The following is a 14,432-nucleotide window of genomic DNA, read 5'->3' as shown; positions in this document are numbered from 1 at the left end:
CAGGATACATTGAAGCGAGGCGTGCAAACAGTCCTGTGTTCATGGTAACCATTTGACCAACAGAAAGGACGACAGCTGAAAAACAAGGATTAGCCACCTCAGTGAAGTAATAGGTGTGTTCCATTCTGTGTATAACGGGGAGATTTCAACTTAGTTAAAAATCTAGATCACTTTGATGCTTGTGTTGTCAAACATAGATGACACAAAATGAACGCATGCGACACACAATGCACATTTTAAGTCATAAACAGATATTTTGCCTGCTGGGTTCTAAATATATTTATATGAAGATAAAGAATGTTTTTTTCTTTCATGTTTTCAATAAAACAGTAAATAATCACTTTTGAATTTAGTAATACATAAGTAAAAAAAGAACAGAATAGCTTTTTAATAATTTTTGTTTTGCTTATTCATAAATTTATTAATTACCTGAAAGTCACCAAGCCTGTGGAGTAACTGAAGCTCAGTGGTGCCTGTCTCTGGTCGGACTCACTTATAATAAATGCAGTGTACATTATTATTTAGACAATGGTCATTATTTATTCATTACTTTTCATCCTTTATTTATTTCCACACTGTTGGTCTATAGAATTGGTTTATGCCGTGTCTTTTATGCAAAGACTGCAGACTCTGAAGTTCAAAGGTGTATTTTAATAGTACAAACCCATTGGAGGCAAGTAGCAGTTATAGTTCCATTAAAATTATGTTGTTACCGTCTGAATTTGTGTACTTGCTTCAAAATATTGTCAGCAGAACAGTTTTCATTTTGAAGCCACATAACAATGGCTCATGAAACATAAATGTTCTGCCTACAGTATACTATATATATATATATATATATATATATATATATATATATATATATATATATATATATATATATATATATATATATATATATATAGTCGGTATTGGTATATCAGCTGATTGAGCAGAGCTGTATAAATGGTAAGCAAAGTGTGAAAATCCCAGCATGCTCACTTAGATAAACCAAAAATACTCACTGCTGCTCTTGTCTTTGCCCAACACAATCATTTACTCTATAATATCCGGTCATAAACAAACTCTGTGTGCACTGAGCATTGTATCATCCAGACAAGGTTTTCTATAAGCCTAGGACTCTGTTTTTATACAAATGTGGCATTATAAATATCAATATTCAAACGTTGGCTACACGTACATTTCACTACCATTAATTAAACATAGTGCACTATGAATTTGCATTGCAATACTAAATGTTATTTTGCATTGCAATACTAAAAGTTACATTTACTGTCATTAATTGATAATGCAGTGTGACTGCAATGGCAGTGCAGTGGTTGCGTTTTGGGTGTTAATGGCAGCACCAGGGTAGCTGCACTGACAATCCACTGCAGTACATGAGTACAGTGCTGAAGTGTGCTGGCCGTTCTGGATAACACATTGGTATTGTAATGCTTTCCCGGTGCTAGTTTTCTGTGAGGGTTGTTGTAATACTCAATGTATATCGTTCTTCTTGCAGGATGAGTCTTCGAGTCATGAGTGCAACCAGAGAATGGTTCTTCTCTATGGGGTGGGGAAGCGGCGCGAGGAGGCCAGGCACCAGCTGAAGAAGATAACCAAAGACATCTTAAAAATCCTGAACCGGAAAAGCACTTCAGAGACTGGTGAATAAATGTGGGAAGGGGGAAGGGGTGGGAGGGGGAGGGGTTCAATTTCCTTGTCCTTGAAGTAATCAATTCTGGTGTGTCTTTGTCCCAGCTTTTAATAGGCAACCATATTGCTCACTATTGTATTGGTTGTAAAGTCATTAATATAAAAAAGTTGTCTAAGTTGTCTAAACCTATGATATATCAATAATACATTCTGATAGTTCACAGGTAAATGGAATTAACCCTATTTATTATTTTCTTAAATTAATTCCTGCTCACATGAGAAGGGTGCTGCTATACAGTACAGATTATTTTCTGATTCTGATTTTCATTATCTGCTGGCAAGCAGGAAGCTACTTATCAATGCCAGAAATTGCAAAGAAGAGATTAGTGTTTTATAGAAAATATATGTGTAAAAGGTCATGGGTATCCCAGAGGCTTATGGACATCTGTTTTTGTGTTGACTGCAATCAGTGATGGAATCCTTTGTTAGCTTCTAATTGCTGAGATGCAGACTATACTTTGTTTTACATTAATTAATTGATTTACAGCCAACTTGTTTGGTTATTGTCAAGGCTCAATATAGAAAGTAATCTGCCGGCAAGAAGTGCATTCAGGAATTAACTTTTGGACGAACCCATTCACCCAATCGCTGACTTAACGAGTTGGCAGTAAACGTTATAACCCTTTTTGAGAATTTAATATTCTGCGTCACCCTTTGCTCATTAACCATGTTGCAAAATGTATTATCTCTGCTGTCACAGAGATACTTTGGAAACACGCAAAGTATGTTACAGTTACGCTTTTATAGTAGGTGCATCTTGAGAACCTTTTAAACAACCGAGATGAGGCTAGACATGGGAATTCATTAGCGCACTGTTTTGAGGGTTTCCATCTATAGTTCTGGCCTTCAACTGGTTAGGAATGCAATTGGAAATCACTTTTGCATGAACATTAGTTATAAAATGCTATTCTGTGGATGTAGGTAGTATGCGACTTTTTGAACACTGAAATGTGTTACTTGTATCATTAACAGGGGAGATTGTATGTATGCTAGTGAGTTACCATGTGTCCTTGAGACTATATCAGCAGCCAAGTGTTGCACCACAATAGAAACAGGGTCCATTTATTTCACACATTCTGCAATATAATTGTTTCTCTCACCACCCTGCCCTTCAAATCTGAACAAAGGTACATTTTAAAACAGAAACAACTTTATACCAACTTTCATTTCAGCCATTCATAAAGCTTTCACACTGGGATGCTTGTACTATACAGTAATAGTGGAAAACACAAGCACTGCAGGGAATCACACTACAACTATATGTTAAAGGAATACCACTCTTCTTCAAAAATCAGAAACTCTCAGCCATAAACTCTCATTCTAAAATTATAGTAACTAGGGAAGCCGGTTATTAAACATTCATTAAACACTGAAAGAGAAACAGATAAAAAGCCATTTTAAGGGTTGTTTTTTTACTTCTGTAACTTTTGCTTAAGAGAGACAGGCACAGGGGGCAGTGCAAACACACAAGTTCTTTCAGCACTGGGCAACAGACTAAACAAGTCCCTTATCTCTCTTTGGAATGTTTTCTCAAGCTCACTGGCCCTTCAGCCCTGCCTAGGTGCAGCACAATGATGAATTTACCCCTCATAGTTCCCACAATCCTATTCGACCCCAATGTGCCCATGTGGCTTACCTCAAACGAAATCCAAACACTGTTATTCACGTCTTACATGGTTCCCATGGTGACGAGCAAGAGGCAGCCTCCCTCTCGTTCTTCTGTAAAGAAGCTCTGTCCCCCTTTATGCAGACAGTGGAGAAGCTTATCAATTAATAGAGACCACCTTGCCCTTGACAACACCTTTACAACCCAATAAGAAACCTCAACATGTCTTATTTAGTATTGATAAGCACGAAGATGCAGTGTTTGTGTTTTCGTTTTTTTTTTTTTTTTTAATTACATTGATATCTTAATATAATTTGGTTTTAAAATGATTTTAAAAAGAGTTTACTAGGAGAATGTTAAATTGTATTTTTCATTGTGGTTCAGCTGGGTGAGTAGGTGTTCTGTTAACTGTGGCTTCTAAAAGCTCAACCCCCCCAACGGACAAAACCCCAAAGAAGCCTAGCTACAGTACTGGTTGTTTTCACACACTGTAGTAATACACTCCATTTCTAGAAAGTCAGAGCTCATTTAGAACAGTGTAAAGATGGAGTGATCAACACACTCTTTGCTTTCCTGCATACATTTTCACAAATACCAGAGGGCAGCATTTATTGACCCGCTAAGGAGTCTTGGTTTTTAGAACTGCCTTGTTTTGAAGTATTACTAAATTGATTTAATTCTGTATTAAGATGGTGATGAAGAACATAAAACCAAGAAGAACAAACAGGAAACCCTCCCTACGCTGGAAACCGTTTTTACCAAATTGCGGCAGCTGTCGTATTTTGACCAGCATCAGGTGACATCTCAGGTAAGAGAGTACATTTGGGCTGAATGCTTTTAGACATTCTCTTGCACAAAAGACAAAGTAGAAGCAGCAAGAAAATAATAATTACAATACAGTTTAAATACAGTGTTACTGACTGACTCTGCCATATGACAGTCTTTCCTTTGAAGGTTCCCCTTATAAAAATGTATTGCAATAAGTTGATGTAAAAACATGGTGAAAGCAAGCTAGAGTTAACATAAGCACAGTAAATCACAGGTAAGTACGCTATAGCCAAAAGTTTTGCATCACCCTATAGAATTAACTAATTTTGCTTCATAAAGTCAAATGAAACCTGCTGAATAATGTTATGTTAACATATTGAATTACATACCGCTTTGTAGTTTTTCATATACTTAATGAAAAACTGACAAAAAATGTAACATTTCGAAATCAAATATGAAATACTGTACTACCATTACGGCTTCTCGTAGATTTTTTAAAATATAATTTTGTAGTTCCTTTGATTACACAATGTTAAATAGAAGATCTAAATTATGTTCATACAGTTAATTTTTTTAATTGATCCTAAATTCTAGGCGATGCAAAACCTTTTGGCCATGGCTGTATTGCAAAACAAATACAAATGAACATTTATGTGGGTCAGATCGCTAAGAGTTTGATGTATTTTGTTTTCCCATCTCAACAGATTGCAAGCAATGTGCTGGAGCAAATAACCAGCTTTGCATCAGGGACATCATACCATTTGCCACTGGCACACCATATACAAATTATCTTTGACATGATGGAGGCAGCTCTTAACATCAGTGGTTTGATAGACTTTGCTATTCAGGTAACAAGGAATGTATATGTTGGCTCACAAAGCAATAGAAGATACGTGGATAATGTGGTTACATTAGTGTCTGGTTGATTTGAACAACAGCTCTTTCTCATGGTGATTGTGACTTTTCATAAACATGCTGTTTCCGGCAATATGAGATGATCAAACACGCATTAGTAGATAAGGGACAAATGCGGAAGTCAAGCTTTTGGATATTTTGCTGAAGTTTCCCAAGCTGCCATTTACATTAAAGTGCAAGATTTAATTTTAATGCAGCTCTGTACGAAATACCAGAGAATTCAGATATTGGACATTCAAATAGCTTAGATTGAATTTCCATCTATTTGCATACAATAACAAAACAAAATGTTTCGAGGGAAATGGCTGTGAGCGTCTTTTAATGTACCCTATGCATGATGTGGTGGTGCAGCTTTATCAAGTCATACACTTTCAGCCACTTCAGAATGGTTAAACACATGTCCAAAAAGAACCAATGCATGTTAAGGGTTAAAAAGGCCTATTGCAGAAGTTATATAATATGAAACGAACTGGAACTGCAATACACATGCTGGCTGTACTCTAACTGTTCCAGTATGTATTATTAATCTGTTTTTTGTATCCCTTTCAAAGCATAGAAAAGTACTCAACTCAGCTGGTTTTTCATCAGTGTTTTTTCTTGCCTTTAGCTTTTAAATGAGCTGAGCGTTGTGGAAGCTGAACTGTGGCTGAAATCATCCTGTTTAGCTGGGAGTTACACAACAGGGCTCTGCTTGTGCATTGTGGCTGTTTTACGACAATACCAAGCCTGCCTTATCCTTAACCCAGACCAGACTGCACAAGTTTTTGAAGGGTGAGGCATAACTTAATCGACATGGTAAAATTGCATAATTGCGTTATGCTACTAGGTGACTACAATGCACAGTGTGTGTTAAGAAAACAACCCTAATCTTCTCACTCCTATTTAAATAAATCATGTGTCATTCACAGTTAAGTAAATAACATCTGTGCCTTGTAGTTTGCCATCCTTTGAACATTATCAGGCCTTTAAAACAAATATTTCATCAACAGTTTTTTATTGTAGTTTGCCATCCTTTGAACATTATCAGGCCTTTAAAACAAATATTTCATCAACGTTTTTTTAAACAGAAAAATATAATAAATGTACCAATAATTATCCAGGATTATTCTAACTGAACTGTGGTGAATTTTCTTTGTTCAAGGCAGCTTGGTAGTTTTTTGGTTTTAAAAGGATATGTTGGGTTAACTCTGTGGTGATGTGTTCGCAAACCTTTGCAGATTATGTGGTGTTGTGAAGCATGTGGTCAACCCTTCCGAATGTTCTTCACCGGAGAGGTGTATATTGGCCTACCTCTACGACCTGTATTTGTCATGCAGTCATCTAAGAAGCAAATTCGGGGATCTCTTCAGGTTTGTTCATCCTCTATTAACCTTATGAATAAAAAGGGGTGCTACATTTTGATTAAGTGCATGTTATTGTTACGGTTGTCCAGTGTTATTAAGGAAAACCTTGCCAAGGGGCACATTTTCACACATCTGTGAAATATGATACGACAGGACTGCTAAAAGTGGAAATGTAACACAGACACAAACAACTTTTACAACACGTTTGAGTGTTAAATGGGATTCCTTGCAGCTTACAACATACACAGGAAAAACATGAGCCCTTGATAGTGTGCTATCTTGGAGAACTATCTTTTCCAGCTTTTTCATCTGCTTGGATGACTTCATTGTTTTACTCCTGAGCACAGGGGTTAGGATCGACTTTTCTCTATTTGGCTACAATTTAGAACTTAGCAGATATATAGAAAAGTTTGGTCATTAACTTGTATCAAGTTAATACATACTGGTAGCAATATATATTTGTTCTGACCACGATGTTCCCAGTTTCGTACCCTTTTCTGTTGTAACTTTTACATGTCAACAATATGTTGATAATCTTGATAACATACTGATTTACATTTTTTGTAAAATTATGCAAAAATTCTCATTGCATTCCTGGTAGCCCACATATCTAACTTCTATACTGATATGCAAATAAACAGGGACTAGAAAGGCATGCTGTACAGCAGTATTCACTTTTAACATACTACACTGTACATACAGTAAAACAGATGAATGCTTATATGCTAGTTTGCACAGTGTTGTGCTAGAGACTCATGACTAATTTATTTAATGGGTAGAGAAAATAGTATATACATTAAGACCCTGTCTAATTTAATTTGTATAATAAAACAAGGCCTGTCTGGTATCAATAATATATGCAGACTTGTTTTGCCTGCTGGCTGTGTAACTGTCGAGTTCTCAAACTGCAATGGAGATATGTCTGGTTACTTGCTCAGTGCTAGCAGTGGCAGTTGTTTCCTATTAGGAGAGCTCATCCGTTCCTCTAGCCTGAGGATCTCAGTCTCAATCTAACGAATGGCTGTTTTTGAATGTCTAACTCTGGGCTCCAGTTAGCAGAGTGACCCTAAGGAAACCCATTTTCATAGTACAGAATCTGCACCGACGAGCTCCGTCATGCCACACATGCATGCTCACAATCCTGTCTTTATATCCGCTGTGCAGAAATCAGTGTGAATGTTGGTGCACGTGTGAATCAAGGCTGGTGAGGGGGCAGTTTAGTCTTTTTGCTTAAACGTAGCATTTCTTGTTCAGAGCTACTTTCAAATATGCCCATTGTGCTGAATTTATTTTTGAAGGGTGATTTGTGATATTTGTGACCTAAAATGGATTCAAACCCAAGGTTCCAGACATGTAGGGAAAGTGTATTCACTGTGTCACCTTGATCATACACCCAACTCAATTGATTGTGAAGCATTGTTTCAGAAATGTTCTTATTAAGTTGCATGCAGCTGAGAACAGTCAGAATTAGGGAAGAAAGTCTAATGGTGAGTTACTGTAAAGCACTCTAGAGCAACACTGCAGAAGACTGCAACACCAAAGTTTACTGTAGTATACCATGGAATGCATGTGGCAAAGTGTACCGTACATGTACCATACAAAGTGTACTAAAGCATTGTAAAAGCATAGGGAAATCTTAGTAAATCACATTTAAGCATGGTTAATCTGACATATATATGGTAAAGCAAACAGTGGTAAACTATTATAAAGGACACTTTCTGGTATGAAAGGAAGTATTCATTGAGGAAGTGCTAATAAGCTTATTGTCAGAAGGAGCCCAAAATAATGTGTCTGTCAGAGCCACATTGTTGCACAACTGAATGAAAACATTAAGGCCCACCATCTGGAAAAGAAAGCCTTTGTTTATTTAAACATTGCAAAGGAAACCTACAACCTATCTGCTGTCCCCTAGAGAAGGTAGATTATTATGTGCACAAAAAAAGAAAATATTATTTTTGGCATGCTGCAAAACCACCTTGTGTAGTGAACAGCTTCTCTCTTCAAGACTCATTCTGAGGTAGGTTCTGCACTCAAACATGTAGGTACTCATAAAACTGAGTACAAATAAAAGGAAAGAATTCCTGGGGATGCGATCTTTCTTCAAATGATATTGCATTTAAACGTTTAGACGATGGATGCGTAATGTTTGTCTTCCACAACTGACTTCATTAAGGTGTCTAATGCTTTAGTGCTGAACTTTTGGACTTAGGTCATGTCTGAACAGTTGCAGAAATTTCCTTAAAACAGAACTGGTACAAAGGATTGCATTGTTACTGAAATAACAGGTTTTCATAAGGTTGTTGAATTAGAACTCAGAATGCTTTGAAAAGAATTTGAAATTAAGGACATGCCAAATTCCTGCGCATAGGGCAGTGATAAGACAAAGCTCTGAACTCATTTAAGAAGTTGATCTCTTTATAAACAATAAACAAAGCAGGAGCAGCATCTATCCTTTTCTTTAATGTCAGTCTGATGCAGAACCTGTGTAACACGCTTATTACAGGAATTTAACTCTAAACAGTGTGCCGGAAATAGGTACAAGACTGCTTTGTTTTATTGATGTTGCAGGGCTGAAAGTCAATAATTATATGAAAGGGCGGTCCGTATTAATGTAACGTTTTCTTAGGGTTCGTTTGACAAAGTTGTTATTATATATATATAATTTAATTTAGTGCTAACAAATATGTTTTTAGTTGAGCAGTGGCAGTTAATATCATTGTCACAATTTAAAAAATTGTTTACTAGCCAGACTTTACTATTGGCAAAGTAAATGGAATATCCTCTTACTTGCTCACAGCTTTCGTGATGATTTCAGCTCTTAATGGAAAGAAAGCAGATTCTGTTTTGTTCAATCCCTTTAAGAGAGGGCTTGCTGTCAGTATGAAACAGAACATCAACAGAGATGTTTCCAACGCTTTTTGTTCATCAGTACTTGATGTGAATTCCTCTTGGTTTTTGTCTATCACTGCGGTACTTTTATAGCAGATCCCTTTAAGGAGATTTTTCTTTAAATCTGTCTACTTCTCTTCTTCAACAGGACATGTCTCAGAAACCTTTTGAGATGTGCTTTCTTATTTTTAAAGCTCTGGAAACTCCTCAGATGTTCCTTTCATTTTGACCTTTGACCTGATATTCTGTCTTTTTGATTTCCAGATATAAATACAAAATGCTTCCTATCCAGTGATTCTTTAGTGCAAAGTTGCCCCATCGAGCTTTGTTCACAGTACTGTACATTGCAAAGGGGGATCCAGCACTACTTTGTTTTTTAGCTTATAACGGCATCTTTAAAAACTCTAAGTAATTTAGAGCCACTATTAAAGGCAATGGCATTAAAGTCTTGAGATATTGCTCCTTATCTGGTGGGGGAGCTGCAGGATTAGGGCAGTGCAGGTTCTGTATGATCATAATAATCTTGTTCAGGGAGTATTTTTACCCATACTGCATATTACAATGTGTTTTAACCCTGTGGATTAGAGACGTCCAATTTCTGGTCAGGGAGACGTTTTACAGTGTAAAACTTTTATAAGTGCATTCTATTATATAGTACAGATAGCACAGAAGGTACAGCTGGAGATATATACCCTGATTTAATGATATAGTTCCTCTCCAGTAGCTGTTGCTTTCTACATCTCAAAACGTTTCTTTTGTCTTCTTCCATTCAGTAGTGCCTGCTCAAAGGTCAAGCAGAACATCTACAATAGCGTTCATCCATCCAGTTCAAACTTACTGTGGGATCCAGACTTCATGCTGGACTTCATTGAGAACCCTTCCACCAACAACATCAACTACTCCATGCTGGGGAAGATCCTGAGTGACAATGCAGTTAACCGCTACAGCTTTGTTTGCAATGTGCTGATGAATGTGTGTATGGGGCATCAGGACACTGAAAGGTAAGAACAGTAATCCTCATACACTGTATAGCCATGTCTTCAGAATTGCTCGCCCAGGTCTGAGGAAACCTTGCATGTGATATGATTGACAAGATGGTATTGTACACAATGCGAATGTTGGTTATTTATACTGTATGTATCAGTTATATTCTTGGTGTGTATGTATTGTATGTTGCTGTAAGTAGAATACATTGGCTAGAAACAAAAGATCAAACTCCGCTATAAGCTATGTATTAAGTAACTGTTTTATGTTTTCTTCTCCTTGTTCTTCTTCCTCTCTTGTTCTTCCAGAATCAATGACGTGGCTAACCTTTGTGCTGAGCTGACTGCTTGCTGCACAGTACTCAGTTCAGAATGGCTTGGGGTTCTTAAGGCTCTTTGTTGTTCTTCAAACCATGTGTGGGGATTTAATGATCTTCTCTGTAGTGTGGATGTAAGTGTGTGTGTGAGTGTGGGTGCACTGATGTATAGCCATCTCTTTACTGTCTTTTTGTTTTTTGCAAAGAAAAAGAAAAAAAAAAAATATATATATATATATATATATATATATATATATATATATATATATATATATATATATTATATATATATGATAATATCCTTGAACAAAGCATTCATTTTGTATTGTTTTTGATTATTTCTTTCATGTTTGATTTTTTATTTCTTTCCTAAGGTGAGTGACCTTTCCTTTCATGACTCACTGGCCACCTTTATTGCCATCTTGATAGCACGACAGTCCTTTTCGCTGGAGGATGTGGTACAGCATGTTGCTCTCCCATCCCTCCTTGCAGCAGGTAGGGCTCACAGTGAGAGGACTGAACACCAGCTGTGACAGAGTTTACATATTATTTAATTTACAAAGCAGTTTCCTTTCTTGTGGGAGTGTAAGGTGTTGAAATGTAGGCATGGCCGTAGTGTCGCTCTGGTTTATTATTAAAGAGTTAAAGCATCATTACTAGACATGCTGTTGTCATATGACCCCAAATATATTTTCAAGTCACTTTGAGACATATTTAACACATATCTGACCAAAATCCCAGTTATGGCCATGCAAGTGCTCTCTGGTAATATTTTTATAGTTGAATTGTATATTTATATTTTTGAATATTGTTAAAACGGTTTACTATAGAACATCCTGTATTTGCTTTAACAGTATAGGCTTTGAATTCATTCCCATAATGCCTTGCAGCCTGTGGTGATCCGGATGCTGAACCCGGAGCCAGAATGACATGTCGGCTGCTGCTTCAACTCTTCAAGACCCCTCAGGTTATACCTCTGCCTCAGGCTAATGGTGAGTCAGAAACATTTCTCTCTAGTGTAGAGCATAGATAGCTAGCTAGATAGATAGATGGATGGATGGATGGATGGATGGATAGATGGATGGATGGATGGTACTGGTGTCAGGGTAGAGAGTGTTACTGACATGTTCTGACTTGGTTCTGGTGTAGGAAAGCCTGCCCCTGGCATTCGCTCTTCCTGTGACCTGCACCTCCTGGCAGCAGCACACAATAGCATAGAAGTGGGAGCTGTGTTCGCAGTCTTAAAGGCAATTCTGATGCTGGGTATGAAAATCCTTTTAATATTTATTAAATCACACAAAAGCAAGGGGACAATCCAGTGTACCATAATGTGTAGTGTACAACTCACACCATGTGTATAATAAGCACGACTGTTTGTTGTTCTTGCCATTTCTACATGCACTGCCATGGGTTATACATGCCTTGTTTAACAGGCACCTCTTTTAAAGTACCCTAAAATAACACCTAAATATACTATACAGGATACTGTAACCAGAGTATACTGTACGCCTGGTATATAAGATTCAAGCTAGCATATAGATCCTATCCAAAATGTGTTAAAGAGTATGTGATAAATTACGGTAAACATTGTTGGATCCTTTTGGATTCATTTTTTTTTTATTTGGGATTAGTTTAAATTCTTTCTGAAACTGGAAACTATGTATTCAACTGTTCTTTGAACCAGTAATTTATATTCTCTACTGCTATGAACACCGAACAATGTAAATACATATTCATGCTTTGGTTATTTTTATCTAGGCGATGCAGAAATTGGTAACAGCAATGTCAGCTCCAACAACAACAATGACTTCAGTGTGAAGTTAGATCCTCTCAGTGGTCCATATACTTTCAATGAAGCTGACATCATGAGTGCCTCAAAGACACGTGACAATGCTGTTCCTATAGAGACAGCTAGTCTGAGCGAATACGCTAGGTATGCATTAAGGACCATTTGCCAGCAGGTATGCAGAATCTATACATTCTTTTTAATGTTGTGTTTCTGTGTTTTTTAGTTTCCTAAAGAATGTTGTGTTCAGATGTATATGTGTTACAAGTTATTCAAAGTATTTTGTGTAGGATTAAACATGGACTGCGACTGAACGTTTGCAATGTTTTTCTTTTCTAGTAAAAACAATTCAGATCTTCAGTTAATTTTATAAGGGGCTTCTTTCTAGTTTTTATCATCAAGTGTTTTTTGTGCCTTAACCAAGTCACATTTTAATGTCTCAATCCACCTTGACATATGATTGGATAAAATACACAATGAACCAAAATCACAAAGCATTTCCTCTGATTCTTTGTATACACCTATTGTTACATATCTAAAAAGTAATAATAACAAAGGTTAAGACACTGAATTATTTATTGAAAGACCTGCAATATCCCCAGTTTGTTTTTCCACTAAAAACAAAACACAGACTGGTACCAACTTCTCACAAGAGTATCTGCTTATTGAATTTTACCTTATAGGACTTGAATGTTCTCTTGTTTTTTTAGGAAGCTGTACAATTATAAGAACAAGTTACCTTCAGATTGGACATAAATAATATATTGATTCACAAATGTGAGCTATTATAACAAAAGCCTTTGTAGAACATACCGTATAGCAGTATTCGTCTTCACTAGTCTGCAGAACAGCTCTGGGTATCACCTCCTCTCAGCAAAGCTATTGTGTGTTGTGACTATTGGTAATTTCTAACCATTGCCTTATTCAGTTCCTTCCATGGTGAAATGTTTGATCCTCTTGTTTGTCTGATAGGAGTGGGTGGGCGAACACTGCCTGAAGGAACCTGAGCGATTGTGTACAGATAAAGATCTCATATTGGACCCGGTCCTGTCTAACAAGCAGGCACAGAAACTCCTCCAGCTTATCTGTTACCCGCTCGGAGTGCCAGAAAGCGTGGTGGGAGACAGCTCTCAAAAGCAGCACATCAAACGTATCCTCCAGGTAATGACAGCTTCAAATTAGAAAGAGATCCTTATGAGTTATTATGGACTGCAGTTTGTTTGCACTGTGATGAAATACTGAATGGTCCCTCATGAAAACAAGCTGGCTAGGCCAATGAGGCTTTATCTGGTTAAAATAAAAACATCATCATCATCATAATAATAACACTCTGTAACACAATTTTTGTTCCTGGGTAATAAGTGTTATTTTCTAATTGCTTATGCCTCAAAAGTATAGAAAATGGCTATTATTCCCCACAAACTTTGCTTTTGTGACCAGGACAGTGATATTTCAAATTATCACTATTTCCAATGAGAAAACGGGCGAATTTGTGTCTTTTTGTTCACATAAAGTCAGAAAAAAACAACATATGAATCCAAATTAACATGTATTTATACTAAAGTAATACAAAAATGACTACAAATGATTTAGAAGTGAGTAGTTTTTCGAGACTTACAATTATACTGTAAATTTATATGAAAAGACACAAATTCGCCCGTTTTCTCATTGGAAATAGTGATATTTTGAAATTTACCTATCCTGGTCACAAAAGCAAAGTTTGTGGGGAATAATAACCATTTTCTATACTTTTGAGGCATAAGCAATTAGGAAATAACACTTACTACCCAGGAACAAAAAAAAAATAATAATAATTGTTACACGGTGTAATAATAATAATAATAATAATAATAATAATAATAATAATAATAATAATAGGGGATTGAGTAGGCATGGGTTATGTTTAGGGCTTCTGATTTTTGTTTTTAACTGATAAAAAAAATGATAAAACACCCCCATTAAAAATAAATAAATAAATAAAAACAATTGCCAATAAACAGCGGGAAAACAATGGAAATGGTTCCTCAAGTCACGTTGACTTCTCCCCTTTCCCATTTAAAAAAAAAACAAAAACTACTTCAAAAAAACAAAAACAAATTACCTTTCAACGTGCAGTCCCTCCTTCCTGAC

The 14,432-nt window shown here is 36.5% G+C and overlaps 1 protein-coding gene across 14 annotated transcripts in view; it reads left to right on the top strand.

Moving 5' to 3' along the window:
• LOC121322859 (mediator of RNA polymerase II transcription subunit 12-like protein) overlaps window positions 1-14,432 on the top strand; it is a 119,512-nt gene that overhangs the window by 81,281 nt on the left and 23,799 nt on the right. For 13 of the 14 annotated variants that reach the window (XM_041263297.1, XM_041263293.1, XM_041263296.1 and 10 more), the window contains 12 exons: window positions 1,502-1,646; window positions 3,991-4,109; window positions 4,774-4,917; window positions 5,592-5,755; window positions 6,202-6,333; window positions 9,990-10,217; window positions 10,509-10,650; window positions 10,891-11,011; window positions 11,407-11,508; window positions 11,666-11,779; window positions 12,275-12,477; window positions 13,275-13,463. In XM_041263297.1, coding sequence (XP_041119231.1) covers window positions 1,502-1,646; window positions 3,991-4,109; window positions 4,774-4,917; window positions 5,592-5,755; window positions 6,202-6,333; window positions 9,990-10,217; window positions 10,509-10,650; window positions 10,891-11,011; window positions 11,407-11,508; window positions 11,666-11,779; window positions 12,275-12,477; window positions 13,275-13,463 — 1,803 coding nt within the window. The remainder of the gene's footprint in view (window positions 1-1,501; window positions 1,647-3,990; window positions 4,110-4,773; window positions 4,918-5,591; window positions 5,756-6,201; window positions 6,334-9,989; window positions 10,218-10,508; window positions 10,651-10,890; window positions 11,012-11,406; window positions 11,509-11,665; window positions 11,780-12,274; window positions 12,478-13,274; window positions 13,464-14,432) is intronic. The other variant, XM_041263287.1, reaches the window with a different exon arrangement.

The sequence above is a fragment of the Polyodon spathula genome, chromosome 11, assembly GCF_017654505.1.
Source record: "Polyodon spathula isolate WHYD16114869_AA chromosome 11, ASM1765450v1, whole genome shotgun sequence".
Lineage (NCBI taxonomy): Eukaryota > Metazoa > Chordata > Actinopteri > Acipenseriformes > Polyodontidae > Polyodon > Polyodon spathula.
The sequence above is the reverse complement of the archived record's forward strand: the minus strand, read 5'-3'. Positions and strand labels throughout refer to the sequence as shown.